The 17387-nt window shown below is 42.6% G+C and overlaps 1 protein-coding gene across 7 annotated transcripts in view; it reads left to right on the top strand.

The window, feature by feature from the left end:
• LOC119187845 (copper-transporting ATPase 2) overlaps positions 1-17387 on the top strand; it is a 166858-nt gene that overhangs the window by 101595 nt on the left and 47876 nt on the right. For all 7 annotated transcript variants that reach the window (XM_075878798.1, XM_075878797.1, XM_075878802.1 and 4 more), the window contains 2 exons: positions 134-251; positions 15023-15125. In XM_075878798.1, coding sequence (XP_075734913.1) covers positions 134-251; positions 15023-15125 — 221 coding nt within the window. The remainder of the gene's footprint in view (positions 1-133; positions 252-15022; positions 15126-17387) is intronic.

The following is a 17387-nucleotide window of genomic DNA, read 5'->3' as shown; positions in this document are numbered from 1 at the left end:
CTTATATTCTTCGTGCTGTATGATGTTGGAGGTCTTTCTACAATCATTTATCACTTAAAAGGTGGCTGCAAGGAATGGATATTTTCTGTGCTTGTTGTAAGTGTTAATGTTTGCTCATTGTTCTTTATTTTAGAACAATCTCTATGATGTGGTGGGTGCTGTGGACCTTTCGAGGAAGACTGTGCAAAGAATTCGAATGAATTTTTTTCTTGCTAGCATCTACAACCTTGTGGGCATTCCTCTTGCAGCAGGTAGGCAAATCGTGGTTGTTGTCTCATTATACACAGCCTATTGTCCTCTGTTTGCAACTGAATGTGACTGCCATATTTTATTTTTATTTAGCTCAAATGTACCCATAGCACAGTGACATTGATCACAATCCATACCATCACAACAAACTTCCCTTAGTTCCTATCCGTTTTCTGTTTCTTGTCCTCACCCTTTTCCTTCCCTAAAATTATTTTCCGAGCACTCATATTTGGTTTACCCTCTTGTCAAGGGAAGTGGTTATAGCTAGGAAAATAAAGGTGGTGTTATCTCTTTGCAGCCCTTAAGGCAGCATGGCTGCAGTGTGACAGGAGCAAAAAATAAAAAAAATTGAGAGAGAATTGTTCAGACAATTAAGTCAGCATGCAAATTGGGCATCAGCATATCTGAGACCTTTGTTGATCAAACAAGGGATGCCACTTCTATTGTGATCACTTCTGTGGAGCAAGTAGTTCTTCTGTGTACTGTTGTTGGCTAATGGAGTGAAAGCCCATGTAGAAGAAAATTATGAATGAGCAGCTGTGATAAAAAATGAGCAGTCATTAAACAAGGCATGACTCTGGGACTCATTCTTCCCCACCCCAAATGGGCTAAAAGGAGGAGAAGATTATGTGCTTCACTGCAGGCAAGTTAATTACACTCAAACCTCATTATAACAAAGTTGCATCTTACCTAAAAAAAAGTTTATTATATCCAAAAATTCATTATAAAGATTTATTCTTAACACTACATCTATTGCAAGACTGTTTTTCATTTACTTGGTTATAACCGATATTTTGTTATATCCAGGTTCAATATATTGGGGTTTGAGTGTAATCTCTTCAGGCAGAGTGAGCTGAGCCTCCCAGGGAAAGTAATTGCTGTCCTGGCAAAGCAAGTGCCCTTGCCATTACATTGGCTCCAGGAATATTGCTTGCGCACCTACTACTTATTGTTGACTATATTCAGTCTGCTGCTGAGCAGAACAGTAACGAAGATCACGTAATGCAAGTAAATGGCTGAAGGCTGCTGTTGTGAAAGATACAATCGGTATGACCATGCATCACTTGTTAGGATCATGCAACTATTGATGAAGCCACATTCATGAAATGTAAAGGATTAACATGGTTTTTAGTATTTTTGAAAACAGCACTAAAACAAACATGTGACAAAGTTTGGTTAAAGTATACCTGATGACATCTAGAATATTCTTGCGTATTCTAAAATTGCTTTGTTCTCAAATTTCTGGTGTTCCTTGTACACTGTTGTATGTGCCATCGTGAAGAGCATCATTATTTGTATAACTATGTTTAAGACTGTTCTACATACCTTTTTTTTGTTTGTTTTTTTCAGAATTCAGTCTCTACTTTGTTAAATTCCACATTTTCACAAAACCATGATTGTCTCTATGCTTGGCATAAATACATGTTTGACTGTTGACCTAATGGCATAAACAAAGGAATGCATTACAGTTAAACCTGCTTATAATGAACCTCCATATAGCGGATTACTCGATATAACGAAGTTTTTCTATTCCCCTCCAGTGTTCATAGAAGCACATGTACAGTAAAACCTCGTTAATTCGAACTCGGTTATTTCGAAACCCCACTTAATTCGAAGGATTTCGGCGGTCCTGTACTTTGCACTGTAAGTTTGAGTGGATAATTCGAAGCGGCGGCCGGTAACAGCCTGGTTAATTTGAAAACTTTGGGTGCAATGTGCCAGTTTTAGATCGCGATTTCGCCGCAAATCCGCCGAAACGACGGCTCTAAATATCCACAAGGCAATGCAACATATCGGTACTAATGAGTTGTAGCTGAAGCACCCCAGCCTTGCTATTCCTAGCGCAAAAAAAAGAGAAGAAAACGGTCTCTTGGTCAACCAAAAGGTGTACTTGCGAAAAACTGAACGTGCTTCACTGCAACACAGCAATGACGCGCGGGCAGCGTCTTGCATGTTTCTATGAATGTCAAGAGGTCATGGTTCACTAATTCTTTCTGGGATCGTCAAGACATTAATAAAGAACAGTTTGGCAGAATTATCGATGTACCCGAACCTCCGATTGCTGGTTGCTCCAGCTATTCGCACCTTTGCACTGGTGGTGGAGTTCGTGCCTGCAACACCTACTACAAAAACTATGTTTGAAAGTTTAAAAGATCATTTCTCCCAGTCAGAATACATTGTGAGTTTTGTCATACTGGTCATTATTAAATTTCTAATTTTACCAGAAAGAATGATCGAATGGTCACATCATGACGTGCTGACGCATCAAGGCGTAGGTGACAAGCTTCCTGCGCGTCATTACTGTATTGCAGTGAGCATGTCTTGTTTTTCACAGGCGCACATTTTAGTTGATCACGACAGCAGTTTTTTTTTTTTTTTTTTCAGTGGCAGCAGCTAGGCCCACTATTTCCTCATGTTTGCAGCAAAATTAAGACAAGGTATTGCTGGAAAACATAAATCTTGTAGCCGCAAGCTAGCTGGCACAGCAAACAATGAGCACTGATTACTTTGAACAGTTCTAAGCTCCTTGCATCGCAATTTTTGAATGTTCTGTTAATTCGAAAACCCACTTAATTCGAAGATTTCTCACGGCCCCAGTGACTTCGAATTAACGAGGTCTTACTGTATTTGGGACCTATATGTGATAAAGTAACAGCGGGAGACAACCTTGATATAACGAATTTTTACCACGCACAATCTAGAAATTTCGCTCCGCATTTTGGCATTTTGGTTCGAGCATGCATCTTCCAGGGCTGCCCCGCCGCCGACCAAGTGCTAAGTGGCGGCGGCAATGCACGGCGCATTAGGCGAGAGGGAGCGCTCGTTATTGTGCACGGGTGAGCGCGAGGCAGGCAGGCAGGCCTGCACCCCACGAGCCGACGTTCCCACCATTGTCGCCGCCACGGGCGTATGCGGGGGTGTGTCCCCTCTCCATCATCATCATCATCATCAGCCTGACTACGTCCACTGCAGGACAAAGGCCTCTCCCATGTTCCGCCAGTTAACCCGGTCCTGTGCTTACTGCTGCCAATTCATACCCGCAAACTTCTTGATCTCATCTGCCCACCTAACCTTCTGTCTCCCCCTAACCCGCTTGCCTTCTCTGGGAATCCATTTTGTTAACCCTTAATGACCAGCGGTTATCCTGTCTACGCGCTACATGCCCTGCCCATGTCCATTTCTTCTTCTTGATTTCAGCTATGATATCCTTAACCCCCGTTTGTTCCCTAATCCACTCTGCTCTCTTCTTGTCTTTTAAGGTTACACCTACCATTTTTCTTTCCATTGCTCGCTGCGTCGTCCTCAATTTAAGCTGAACCCTCTTTGTAAGAGTCCAGGTTTCTGCTCCGTAGCTAAGTACCGGCAAGATACAGCTGTTATATACCTTCCTCTTGAGGGATAGTGGCAATCTACCTGTCATAATTTGAGAGTGCTTGCCGAATGTGCTCCACCCCATTCTTATTCTTCTAGTTACTTCAATCTCGTGGTTCGGCTCTGCGGTTATTACCTGCCCTAAGTAGACATAGTCTTTTACAACTTCAAGTGCACTATTACCTATCTCGAAGCGCTGCTCCTTGCCGAGGTTGTTGTACATTACTTTCGTTTTCTGCAGATTAATTTTAAGACCCACCTTCCTGCTCTCCTTGTCTAACTCCGTAATCATGAGTTGCAATTCGTCCCCCGAGTTACTCAGCAATGCAATGTCATCGGCGAAGCGCAGGTTACTAAGGTACTCTCCATTAACTTTTATCCCTAACTGTTCCCATTCAAGGCTTCTGAAAACCTCCTGTAAGCACGCCGTAAATAGCATTGGGGAGATTCTGTCCCCCTGCCTTACACCCTTCTTGATTGGTATCCTGTTGCTTTCTTTATGAAGCACTATGGTAGCAGTTGATCCCCTGTAGATTTCTTCCAGGAACGACGCCCTGATTCTGCAGTGTCTGCATGACGACTGGTATTTCTACTGAATCAAACGCCTTCTCATAATCTATGAAGGCTATGTATATTGGTTGGTTATATTCTGAGCATTTCTCTATTACCTGATTGATAGTATGAATGTGGTCGATTGTTGAGTAGCCTTATCAAAATCCTGCTTGTTCCTTTGGTTGATTGAATTATAATGTTTTCTTTACTCTGTTAGCAATTACCTTTGTAAATAGCTTGTATACTACAGAGAGCAAGCTGATCGGCCTGTGATTTTTCAAGTCCTTGTCATCTCCTTTCTTACGTATTAAGATGATGTTAGCGTTCTTACAAGACTCTGGTACTCTTCCCGTCAGGAGACACCTCGTAAACAGGGTGGCTAGTTTTTCTAACACAATCTGTCCTCCACCTTTCAGCAGATCTGATGTTACCTGATCCTTACCAGCAGCTTTGCCTCTTTGCATGCTCTCCAAAGCTTTTCTTACTTCTGCTATCATTACTGGTGGGGTGTCATCTGGGTTACTGCTGATTCTTATAGTATTAAGGTCGTGGTTGTCCCGGCTACTGTACAGATCTCTGTAAAGCGCCTCCGCTATTTCAACTATCCTATCCATATTGGTAGTTATTTTGCCTTCTTTATCCCTTAGTGCATACATCAGACTTTTGCCCCCCCTTCCAAACAAATATAAAAAAGAGAAAGCTACTTTTGCGCGACGGCAGTGCCACGCTTTTAGTTAGCATCATATATGTGCGATCGCGCTGCATATAGAGGGCACTTAAACGAATAGTATTCCGCGGTATCCGTGTCTGTGTCCGTATAGTTCGCTCTTCGTTTTTGACGCCGTGCGCGTGCATAGTTTTACTGTGCATGCATGGTGTAGCCCCCGACGACGTTCAGCTTTGCTTCTTTATTTTATTGCAATGCCAATTATATGGACAGTCTTGGCTGGTTTTTTACCGTTGTTGCCGCCGCCATTCACTGTATATGTATACGTATATCTTGTATATGAAAACGTATATATATATATATGTATATATATATATATATATATATATATATATGAAAACTCAAGGAAGAAAAAAAGAAAGCCGCCCGCACTCGGCGCCCAGCTCGTCACGATGCACCAATGTGCACTTATCTTCTACACATACTTTGCCCAGGGAACTGCGGGGGGGGGGGAGGGTAGATGCTTGTGGATGTGCACTTATCCATCGGTGGAGAAAATCGCGTGCCTTCGAGTTTGACCGGAATGATTGCATTTAGTTGCTGGGCGCACAAAGATCACTTCGCTCGCTGGACAGGCGCCGTTTGCGAAAAGAGTGCGCTTTTCAACTACAGCGAAGTAACAACTACGGTACTTTTTAGTTTGCACTCATATTTATACCTGTGATTGTGTTTCGTGCTTCATTTTTCTTTAAACAGCGCATTAAGTGTCGAGCGGCAAATGTTGTATGTTCTATCTCGTCCTGTGTATGTTGTTTTCTTGCGTAATTTGTGCGTGAGCAGCGCGCTGCACGTTTCTATCTGCTTGCCGTTCTCAGCGTTACCTTCCAAGAATTGTTTTATCGCATTCATTGCTTCACCTTTTGACTTTCTTTTAATTTCGGACAATCGTGTCTTCACCACCGAGGGGATGTCAAATTAGGCGCTGATGGAAACTCTCCGAGGCCACGGTGATGACGAATCTTCAGAGGTCGACTTGTCACGAGCTTCTGTCTTGCGTCGCGCCTTGAATTCGCAGGCTGGTAGCTTACGCGATTAGCCGATTAGTTCTGGCAACACGGCGGCGTGTTGAATGCAATACAATGAAAGCGATAGCAAAAAATTCTAATGTTTCAAGACGTAAGGCTGGCAGCAAACTCTTTTGTATCCGATATCGCGGAACTCCTACACAATGCTGGTGTGAGTGAATAGGGCCGCTCTAGGGAGACTTGCTCTTTTCACACAGTCTCTTCTCATTGAAACTGCACTGATACTCGTGGAGATAGCAAGCACGCCAGCGATCTCGACCGCCCTTAAAATTCAAGTGATTCCCCCTCCTCCCCGCGTTATTTCATGCTTGTTCAAGACGGGTGGTTTACTTTCTGTTTGAGCATTCGACGGCAGCTCTAATATGCGGCAGATGTTATCTTATGCACTTTTCAGGCAATAGGCATGGGCCAACTCATTTGACCTCTGCTTCAGCACGGCTCACGCGCTTGTACCCACTCGTGAAAGTTACAATGTGCGGGGGCATGTTACCAATCTAGATTGTTACGACGGTATGTGGCGGCGACGGCAAATACCCGCCGAGAGTGTCCATATAATTGCTATCGCTATAATAACGCAGTTTTTTACTGTAAATTAAGTGTTTTGGATTAGCTCTGCCCACAGTTCTCCTTTTGTTTAATTTGCGCTTTTATTTTCCAAATTTTCGTACTGAACCTGCATATAACGAAATCATTTTTATAATGAATTTTTCCGGGCATTGATCAATTTTGTTATATCCAGGTTTAACTGCTGTATCGTTATTTTTAGCAATGTTTTCACAGCAGGCCAACCACTTTTTAAATTGTCAAAGAGGTCTTGAACCACTCCTTGGGCTCGTTAAGAAAGCACATCCTGCAGAAAGCAGACACTTTTATGAACAGCTCAGCCAGATCTTGCAGTTTTGCACGGCTGGGAGAGTTTCCAAGCAAGTGCAAAGTTACCATTTTGTCAAGCCCGCTCTCTTAAGACAGAGGCCCGACCTCACTGCCTTTGCTGGGCACCTGCTGTTTGATGCTGAACAACGGATAGCGTGCTATTGGTCCATTAGCTGGCTTAAGTCAAGAGCAGCTTTTAGATCAGGTGCACTTCTTGCCTCAGGGTGCTACCACATCATGCTGTACAGTGTTTTAACATTACACAGTAGCAGAGTTTAAGTAACGCATTACAAGTAATCGATTACTTGCAATCAATTACATTTTTTTGGTAACGTGATTGATGACCTCTTTTTAACTATAATGTCCTGAGTAATTCAATTGTTTTTTGTAATTGATTACCAATAATCAATTAGGTTTTTTCCCAGAAAAATCACGTTAAAACCAGTCTTTTACAGCAGTTCTCGTCCCGTAAATTATGTTCTCTATAAAGCCTTTTTTTTAACAACGTACGTGTTTAGGCTCGCCATAATTTGTCTGTCATAAACAGAAAGGATAATCTTCATGAGCCACCACATGCCCCCTCTACATCTTCGTTCTCTTCTGATACGCTCGCAGAACACATTCGCTGATTTCTCCAGCATGGCCTGTAATAACCCTAATGGCTAAGAGATGAGTAGCAAAAAAGGGAGCTAAAGAAAAAAAAGAGGTATGAAAGAAGAGAAAGAGATAAACTTTTGGCAAAAAAACTTCTTCATGAGGCAAGATTTGACACTGAAAATCTTCGATTCTAAGGCGAGTGTTCTAACCACTCAGCTATCCAGGTTATCTTTTTTCTTTTTTGCCTTGCATGAATACAGTTCACATAAACACTAAAATGCAAAGGAATGGCAGTACAACTACAAATGGAATGATGAACTATCAGCTGTGAGCTGACTACTTATCAAAAGTTTGGTATGTGTAACAATGGTTTCATTTGGGTAAACCCACTCTTGTACATCCTCCTGCTTTTTCCTTCAGCTATATGGGAATGCTGAGAGATCATAGAATAGTATTGTGTAGCAAGGAAGTGGGAAAAGGGAGTGACCATGAGAAGTAGAGATAGAACAGTGAGGAAGACGGAAAGGGGAGGGGGGTAAACCATAGTGTGGAAAGAATGAGAAAGAGATAAACTAAAAAATTTCGGGGTTTTATAATCCCAAAACTACCATATTAGAGACGCCGTAGTGGAGGGCTCCAGAAATTTTGACCACCTGGGGTTCTTTGACATGCATCGAAATCTTAAGTATACGGGCATCAAGCATTTTCGCCTTCACCGAAAATGTGGCCGCCACAGCTGAGATTCGATCTTGCAATCTGTGGGTCAGTAGTCGAGCACCATAACCACCAGGTCACCATGGTAGAAAGAGAGTTAAAGAAATGCAGAGAAAGAAAAAAAGAGAGAAAGAACTAGAGTGATCTATATAGAGAAAAAAAATACAGAAAAAAGAGAGAGGAAGCAAAAAATAAAGAAAAATAAAGGTGAAAGAGGCAGAAAGAGAGAAAAAAATAAACAAAGAAAAATGGTTATAGAAAAACCGAAAGGAATGAATAGAATAGAAGAACGAAGAAGGAGAAAGTTTGCAAAAGATAGCAAAGCAACAAAAGCCAGGGGTGCGTAGGTGCCCATCAGCTCCACTGAGTCTTCAGCATTGCACCTCCAGTAGAAGCTGCACTAAATTTTTTGCACCTTTTCCTTGGCTTTACCACCGATGCTTTACCCAAATGCCAGCAAGAGTGAAGCACGATGCTTCGTAGAGGACATGGATACCAGCTTCGAAGCACTGCACAACTTCGAGCTGGTGCATATGGTGTTTCTACATTATAATACTGTACACACAGCGCATGAGAGAGAGTTCATTGTAGCAGCTGATCTTTTAACAAGGAAACATGGAAGAATCAGAAACTACAACTTTAAAAAACAACTGTTGAAAGTTCACAATAACACAGATTCAATATTAAGCCTTCCAGCCTTCACGCAAGCCTCCAGCCTTCTCTCTACCATGCAAGCCACAGTATTCTTTGTAGTTTGAGTAAACTTGTGTTATTGTGTTACTGCAATGAATTTAAGAGAAACTAAGGCAAAAAGACTTATTACATTGATGTAATTGCTCAATTACTTTTCTGGGGCTTCAAGTACCTGTTGTAAACAGCTACACTTTAAAGGAAGTACAGTAGACTCTCAGTAAATGAAAATCTGTTGAACAGAATTGCTGCTTAAATGGAACAGCAGTCTCTGATATGATTGATTCAGTACTTGGGGCATTATTTCTTTTTCTAAAAGGGCCAGATGCACTTTAACTGAAACTGAGAAATATGCACTTTTTTGATACTGAAGATATGGCTGAGCCCGCTCAAACAATTTTTTGCCCATACGTTCTCCCCTAAATAAATCGATGGATGCAAAACCTTATTTGAAATCCTGAGGTGCACGACTCAACGCACAGCGGGCTGCTCCCACGTTGGGACGGTCAGGCCAAGCCCAACCACCGCATCGTGGGCCCTCTCAACAGCCCACAGTTGACAACTGACATCGGGGATCATGACAGCGGATAGCCACTTGTCTTCGTAGCCCCTCGTTGCCTCGCAACGAGGGGCTAGCCAGAGCATGTGCTCTTGGCTAGCTGAATCATTGCAGTGCCTGCAAGAGTCATTAGGGTAAATGTTGAGATAAAGTTATGCAGTAAAGTCAGGCTTAAATACAAATCCGTCTGCAGTAGCCTGAGAGTCAAAGCCTGTGTTCAATTTAACTTCATGTTAGGAAGGGGAAGGTCTCTCCTGCTGAGATCAAAGTGCTGTGTAATTTCGTTATAAGTAGTCGATTGACCTCTGTTCACCGCAACTTTGGGCCAGTGGAGGAGTTCTGCATGGTCGCGGAAAGTGAGACTTTGCGCCTTGGAGTGGGCTAGCTCGTTCAGGTTTGTGGGGCCTTCCCTGATGGATACCATATGAGCCGGGAATCACGTGAGAGCGTGTGTGGTGATGTTTTTGCCCTCAAGTGTGTGATAGGCTTCTTTACACATGGCTCCAACGTTGAAGGCGCAGATGGCTGCTTTGGAGTCGCTGAATATATGTTCATATTTGTCTTCCAGAAGCTGCAAGGCAATGTCCACTTGTTCAGCCATAGACGACAACGAGCATTGTGCTGAAACACCTTAAATCTATATTGCGGCTAAAATCTAGGTAGCCCATATTGTCTATATTCTGTAGTAAAGTTTGCATTTGGCCCATATATATTGGAACATTTCATTTGTTGCATGAATTAGCCCATGAAATAAATATAAAATTATTCGATTGTACGGCATAGCAATATTTTGCGATAATGTTAACATCATCTTAGTGCTTCTGTCAGTGCAGTGCTTTGTCTCTTGGGTGCTATGGCAATCACTAGACTTGAAGAGCGAGGGTCCCTCTTGACAAAACGCAAACTATTCTTGACTGACAGCAGTGTTTTCGTGTTCTTGGCATCTATTGAAGGCCTTTAGAAGTGATACAGCTCTTTTTTGTCCTTTTCTTCTTCTGAGATCGTTTTATGCCGTGCCGCTTTGGATCATTTCTTCTTATTTAAGGAATAGATCAATTCCAAATAGCTTAATTTTATATGTCTTTCATTTCAAATATACGGTCTTCGAGTGAAAGAAGGGCGTGATATTGCAGTGATAAACTCCAAAATAAACACTTAGAGACAAACAAAAGTTGGCAAGTCAGGCTCTTACTCTTTATATTTGAGTTTTGCACTGCAATATCATGTCCTTCAGTAAGTGCCAACTTGTGCTAGAAAAACTAATTATGAAGCGTAAACACAATAGCAATGTAACTAGGACACTGATGAAACACATTTGATGAAACCATTCTGGTATTCTTGGTCGCAATCGTTGATGTAGCGGTGGTTTAATGAATCTCGCTCACTTTGATTGAAACAGATGCAGTATTTAGTTCATTTTTATTAGAAACTGCCTTTTTCAGTTCTCGTTAGAATCAGAAATAGTCCCATTTCGATTCAGACTGATTGAGAAGTTAAGGATACTTGGGCATGCTATATGCTCCTGTGAAATTTAGCCCAGTTTAGGTTTCTGTATTTGGATTTTTTTTTTTAAAAAGAACGCCGCTTGTATTCTGCACAACTATTCATCTCTCAGTAAACAAAACTCCTGTTGAGTGTAACATGTTTTTTGGCCCTTTCAGGTCCTGTTTAACGAAAGTCTACTGTATTTGTAATCAGGTGCTTATTTTCTGTAATGTGTGTAAGTCTACACAGTAGTCACACTCACACATGGGAATCATAGAGAGAAAGAGTGATCACGTTTTGTCATGTGTCCTCAAGGCACGGTGTAAGAATATACAGGTGCTGACACTTTCCCCGCAACGCATTGAAAAGCGCAATTCCAGTGCGTCTAGGTAATGTTCGGGCCATTACCAGTTATCTAGCAGCTTCATCGATTCCTTATTAGATGGCACTGCGATAAGCGGGGTCAGCCGTCTCAGCAGCACTTTTGGCAGAAACGTACACGCTGCCGATCTTCTTGTTATCATGAGTGACCACGTTATTTTGAAGCCAGGTTTCTTTTGGTTTTCGTGTGTTTAATGTTATTTTATCGATAAAGGTGACATAATATTGCTGAGAGGTTCCCGAAATGGGTGGAGCGTGTTTTGTATGTACTGCCGTTCTGGCTATCAGACTTGTGAGGAGGGTGTGCCTTTCTTCAAAGTGCCGTCTGAAAGTGATCGTTGGCATAAATGTGTGAATTACCATAGTAACATCCAGCCATGAACAACCGCATTGCTTTAGGTTGCCGCTTATGAAATACTTGCATGGTTCAAATATTTATATATATTGCGGAACTCCATTGCTCTTGTGTGCTTGATAATGAATACTTGCGCGTTTCAATTATTTATATCGCGTCCACATGGAACAAGCGCAACTATGATTCAAAGAAGCAGCGATACGCATAAAATACGTTTCTGGTGTAGTAACTATCTTCTTTTGATAGAGGCATAGTAATTATTACTGGGTGTTTACGTGTCAAAACCATGATTTTATTACGAGTGATGCCATAGTCGAGAGCTCCCGACTAATTTTGACCATCCGGGGCTGTTTAACATGCACCTGCATCTAAGGACGTGGAAGTTCCTTGCATTTTTCTCCACAGCGAAATATCTTGATGGAGGAATAGCATGCTGGCTAACTCTGTTTTTCAATTGTTTTTCTTTGCATGAAAGAATGCTGTGAACAGACAAAAATACAAGTGCAGGCGAGCGGAATTAGCTTTGAGTTCTCCCCGATCGATCTGTGTTGACGACCTTCACAGCCTGCACAAGGCTGAATGCAGGAACAGCGCAACCTACAAGTAGTCACTTCGTAACTACGGAAGCGAAAAAAACAAGGACAGAAAAGAGTGCTGACTTTCAACAAAGATTTAATATCGGAGTAGTGTACATATATAGGCGAAAAATGAGAAAAATGGGCATGTGTAGAAGGGTGCAGGAACAACTACTGCGATACAATCTCAGCAAAACTCTTGTCTCTAGTTGAAAGGGCTGAGAAAACAAATGCATATGTAACTTAAAAAAGATCAAGATACGCAATCTCCTTTTGCAACAACGCAACCGATGGGCAACTTACACATTTACCGTCAAACTTGTTTATTTGATAAGCTTCAATTATCTCACGCGTGGCCTGCGAGTTGTGCTTGCTTAATACCTCGCCACTCTTGCTAAACCCAGCCACTCTTCTATAGCAAAAGCTAAGTTGAAAGCGAAAAGGCTTTGCAGCTCTCTCGGCCTAGAAAAAGTTGCTAAATGTATTGACAAATCAAACAAGCTAAGTCTTGACATCTTTTTTACTGCTAAGACGCATAAGATTGACTGCCCACTACGGGTTATAGTTTCTGAGAACGGGACCTGGCAAAAACAGGTCGCTTTGTTTTTAAAAGAACAGCTCAACCTTTTAACTATTGACGATCCTTTCCTGGTAAAAGACTCTGACGCGGTTATTAAGTTTTTAAGGTCAAATAACAAAGGACTGAAGGCTTTCTCAATAGACATGAAAGATCTATATTATTCACTTCCACATAACGAACTGCTCCAGTGCTTAAAAGAATGCATTGATTCGTTTGGGTCGATAAACTTCCAGAATGCGTCAGGAATGCCAGTTCAAGGTTTTCTGGAATATCTTTCATTTTATTTAAAGTCAACAGTTGCATCTTGGAATGAGCAACATTTTATTCAAAAAAGCGGCGTTTGCATAGGTTCCTGTTTGGCACCAGTCCTGAGTGACATCTTTCTCGCGCATAAGGATCGCCACATTCAAAAAGATCTCGACTTGTCTCTCGTTGTGAAGGTCTGTAGGTTTGTTGATGATTTCATTGTATTTATTGATTGCTTGGATACTGTTTTTGAAGTTGTTGTCCTTAGTCTTCTAGATTTGTTTAAGAAGCACTTGTTTCCTCTTGAACTTACGCATGAGTTACCGTCTGGAAATTTGATTAGGTTCTTAGACCTAACACTCTGTCTTAGAAGTACTCATTTGTGCTGGCTGTTTTCACCGAGAAGTGGTAAACCCCTTTTACCTTTCCACTCAGCTCATTCAAAATTGGTGAAAAAGGGTATCATTAAAGGTTGCCTGGTAAACGCTCTCAAGAGGTCATGCCCGCACTCGGTGCAATGCAGTTTCAAAGCACAGGTAGAGCGCCTCTTAAGCCCCGGTTACTCGAGCGCCCTGATTTCTGCTGTTGTGGAAAAACTTTTGAAGCAAATTAAAATTCAAGGAGGGTGATCTCAGCCTCAAAGCGCGTCTGTTCCCATGAAATATGTTGCAGTTTCGTATATGCATAACGTGTCGCATCGGCCGAAAAAAATCGGTAAACGCGCTGGTGTCACTGTTATTTTTTCCGCCCCAGAAAAGCTTGCAAAGCTTTGTAAGCTGGTGAATAATCCAGCTGCTATTAAAGGAAGGTGCACTGTGAAACACAGAACGCGCTTTGTACCTTGTGCTATTGGTGTCGTATATCTCATTCCGCTTTCGTGCGGAATGGTATACATAGGGCAAACCGGAAGGTGCCTTAATGACCGTTTAAGAGAGCACAATAACAATGTACACAACGTAGTTCAAGGACACCTCGGAATCCACTGCAGAGACTGCAACTGCGTGCCAGTTTTTGAGCGTTGCGAGGTATTAAGCAAGCACAACTCGCAGGCCACGTGTGAGATAATTGAAGCTTATCAAATAAACAAGTTTGACGGTAAATGTGTAAGTTGCCCATCGGTTGCGTTGTTGCAAAAGGAGATGGCGTATCTCGATCTTTTTTAAGTTATATATGCATTTGTTTTCTCAGCCCTTTCAACTAGAGACAAGAGTTTTGCTGACATTGTATCGCAGTAGTTGTTCCTGCACCCTTCTACGCATGCCCATTTTTCTCATTTTTCGCCTATATATGTACACCACTCCGATATTAAATCTTTGTTGAAAGTCAGTGCTCTTTTCTGTCCTTGTTTTTTTCGCTTCCGTAGTTACAAAGTGACTACTTGTAGGTTGCGCTGTTCCTGCATTCAGTTATGTCCTACAAACTTGCCCAAGCTTCCACGCTTCATAACTGCACAAGGCATTTTCGTGTTAATGAATTCTTAAACCTGATGAAGCTTTATTTTTAATCTGAAATGACCAATATCTTTCATGCTTTGAGTGTTAGTCATGCCACTAGGAACGGTAACGTTGGACAGGCAGAGGAATTTCAATGCGCCAGCGCCGCTTAGTTGGGTATGTTGGCCGCGGCGCAATCTGACGGCTAACAGCAGAGTGCGGCCGCGAGATTGAACATTATCTGGCCGCTCACCTGATTATTCTTAAACAATGGCTCAAGGTCATCACATGTCCTGACGTAACTTTTTCTTGCCATCCCTCCCGTGTACATTAACACGCTTGTCAAGAGGAGAGAAGAGAGGAAGCACTTGAAGCATGGGACAAATACTTGTACATCCGCTTTTTCTTGACAGATTCAAGAAATGGCTGTGGCAATCGATTCATGTGGCAATAAGCTTCGATCACTGAAGTCATTTAATGATTATACTTGGAAAATGGTTCAGGGCTCCTTTAAATATAAGTAATTGAAAGGTGTATGTACTATAAAATTGTGCCAATTTTGACTTATTGTACCTTCTTTCTATATATGTGTATTTTTTTTCTCACAAGGTATCTTCATGCCTTTTGGTGTTGCCTTGTTGCCATGGATGGGAGCAGCTGCTATGGCACTGTCCTCTGTTTCAGTTGTCACATCATCATTACTCCTGTACCTGTAAGCACAACTTCTTTACATGTTCTTGCTGTTTGCATTGAGCACTCATTGTGTTTTGTAATGTGTACACACATGTAAAAGGTGCACATTTGCTGAAAGTCAATTATGATTTCATCAAAGCTCAAGTTCTCCCCGAAAATATTTTATTAGTGCAGAAAGCATCTTAGGCCAACTGCAACGAAATTGTGCGCACCTCAAAAATCTGATTTATAGGCAGTCTAGCTGGAGGCAATGCTGCCTGCCAAATTTCACCTTTCAAATGCAGGTGATTACCTAAGAAAAAACTTGCCAATAACGCAGTTTTTAATACCGAAGCTAGAAAAAACGACACCATTACAGCCGACCGAAGGTGACGTAAACAGGAGCTCGAGAGACCGGTCAATGCGGCTAATAGTCTGCTGTGCGCTTCGAAATATGCGCTTCGCAGCCGCGCCCCACAGTTTCTTGTTTGAATTGTAATGAAAAAGCAAACAATGTAAACATGCACCGTACAAGATATGTATGATCATAAAAGCTCGTTAAAGTGTGTACAGTCAAATCCTGCTGCAACGAAATTGATGGGATACGTGAAAAAATTCGTTATAGTGAAATTTCATCTATATACAACAAAATTTGGTAAGATCTGATAATTATGTGACTCGCCATTTGGTCCTAGCAAGCGCATGCATTGAACTCTCGCTGATTGAGACGTGCCTGGCCACACACTGAGTGAACATGTTTTCTCACTTATCGACCAACTCTGGCGATGTTTCGACGTCATTAGATCTTGTTGAAATTAGCTGGGTGCGTACTTTTGCACATTTCCATCATTTATGCCAAATTACAGGCTTGAGAGATTCACTGATTGTTTACAAATGAATTTTAAAGATTGCCTCAAAAAGCGCACCTCGCTTGCCAGAATTATTGGCAACACTGTCTGTGTGACGATATGTTTGGCATGTCAACAGAAGTGATACAGCCGATGGCATCGCTACTTTGGCTGCTACAGTGTTTATTGTACTGGCCATAAGGCGGCGGCGGCGGTGTTTGGCACGGGTATAGCATGGGAAAGCTTTCTTCCTACCTCTGTAGTGTTTGGCCGGCGCTTCGCTGGTCTGGCTTTTACAGCTTTCATACCCCGCGCCGGCAGAACCAGTATATGGCCTCTGGTTTTTACCAAATAGTACATAATACACAGACAGGGTGCCCGGCTGGGTTTCGCAATTGCACCTTTTTGCTTATTAAAAATTATTTTCAAATTTCCTGAGCATTTCAGCTATTGGGCTCGTGACAAGAGTGTCTCAGGAACATGGAAACACCATTACCTTGACATGGTTGAAAAATCGCTGGAGTCGGCCTTTAACGGCCGATCAAAATATCAAAATATAGTACCAAATATCAAAATATACAGGAAATTTGGAGCTTAAGTCAGGATGTAGGTTGTACAAGAATTTCAATGCATAAGTTGACTTCACAGCAATGCAAGGAAGGTGACCTTGCGTCAATATGCGGGTAGTTTTTTTTTTTTCTTTCACGGTCAGGCTGGCGGTTACATGCAAAAGCGGATTATACAGAAGGAAATGCGATATTCAGAGAACCCTTGGAGCATGCCGAGTGTGCAGCGCCATGAACGAGCGTGCCAAAGCTTCTCTAGAGGCCAAGTGAAAACTGCAACTGAAAGTGCTGAAGCTTCGCACTACCATGGCCATAGATTGTAGTGACATGTATCCCGAAGGGGTACGGCCACTAGCATGGGTCCGGTCTTAGCAAGCCGCAGGGCACGCATTAACCATCGCCGTGGCGAGAACACGATACTGCTCAAAGTCGCAACACCAAACGCAGTTCAGCCCGTTGCATAGGTGTGACGGGAAAGCAAGTAGGCTTATCCACGCCACGGGCATAAAAGTACTACAGAGGGTCCCATGAGCACGTATCCGCGGTAAAGGTGATCCACGGAGACACCGGGACCAAGGCCCGGTTGCTCGAGTGAGGGCAAAGGCGCTCGCGTTGGCTTCGGAGGGAGACGTGTCGGCGTAGCTAGGCCACGCACTAGGACACCGTACCACCCTTCGGCCGAGCATACGCAGTAGGGCAACAAAAGCTGAGCCTTCGCCTCGGGCGCGAGGCGCCATCAGCGAAGTCCGATGAGGCCTGAGCAACGGGAGTCGACGTACGGAAAAGATTGCGTGGCTCACCGTCTGCAGTCTCGGAGAGTATCTGCCCGCTCCCGACACAGCCCTACAGTGACTAGAAGGAAAAGTGTGATCGGGGAGCCGTCGCCTG

Source organism: Rhipicephalus microplus, chromosome X, assembly GCF_043290135.1.
Source record: "Rhipicephalus microplus isolate Deutch F79 chromosome X, USDA_Rmic, whole genome shotgun sequence".
NCBI classification, from domain to species: domain Eukaryota; kingdom Metazoa; phylum Arthropoda; class Arachnida; order Ixodida; family Ixodidae; genus Rhipicephalus; species Rhipicephalus microplus.
The sequence above is the reverse complement of the archived record's forward strand: the minus strand, read 5'-3'. Positions and strand labels throughout refer to the sequence as shown.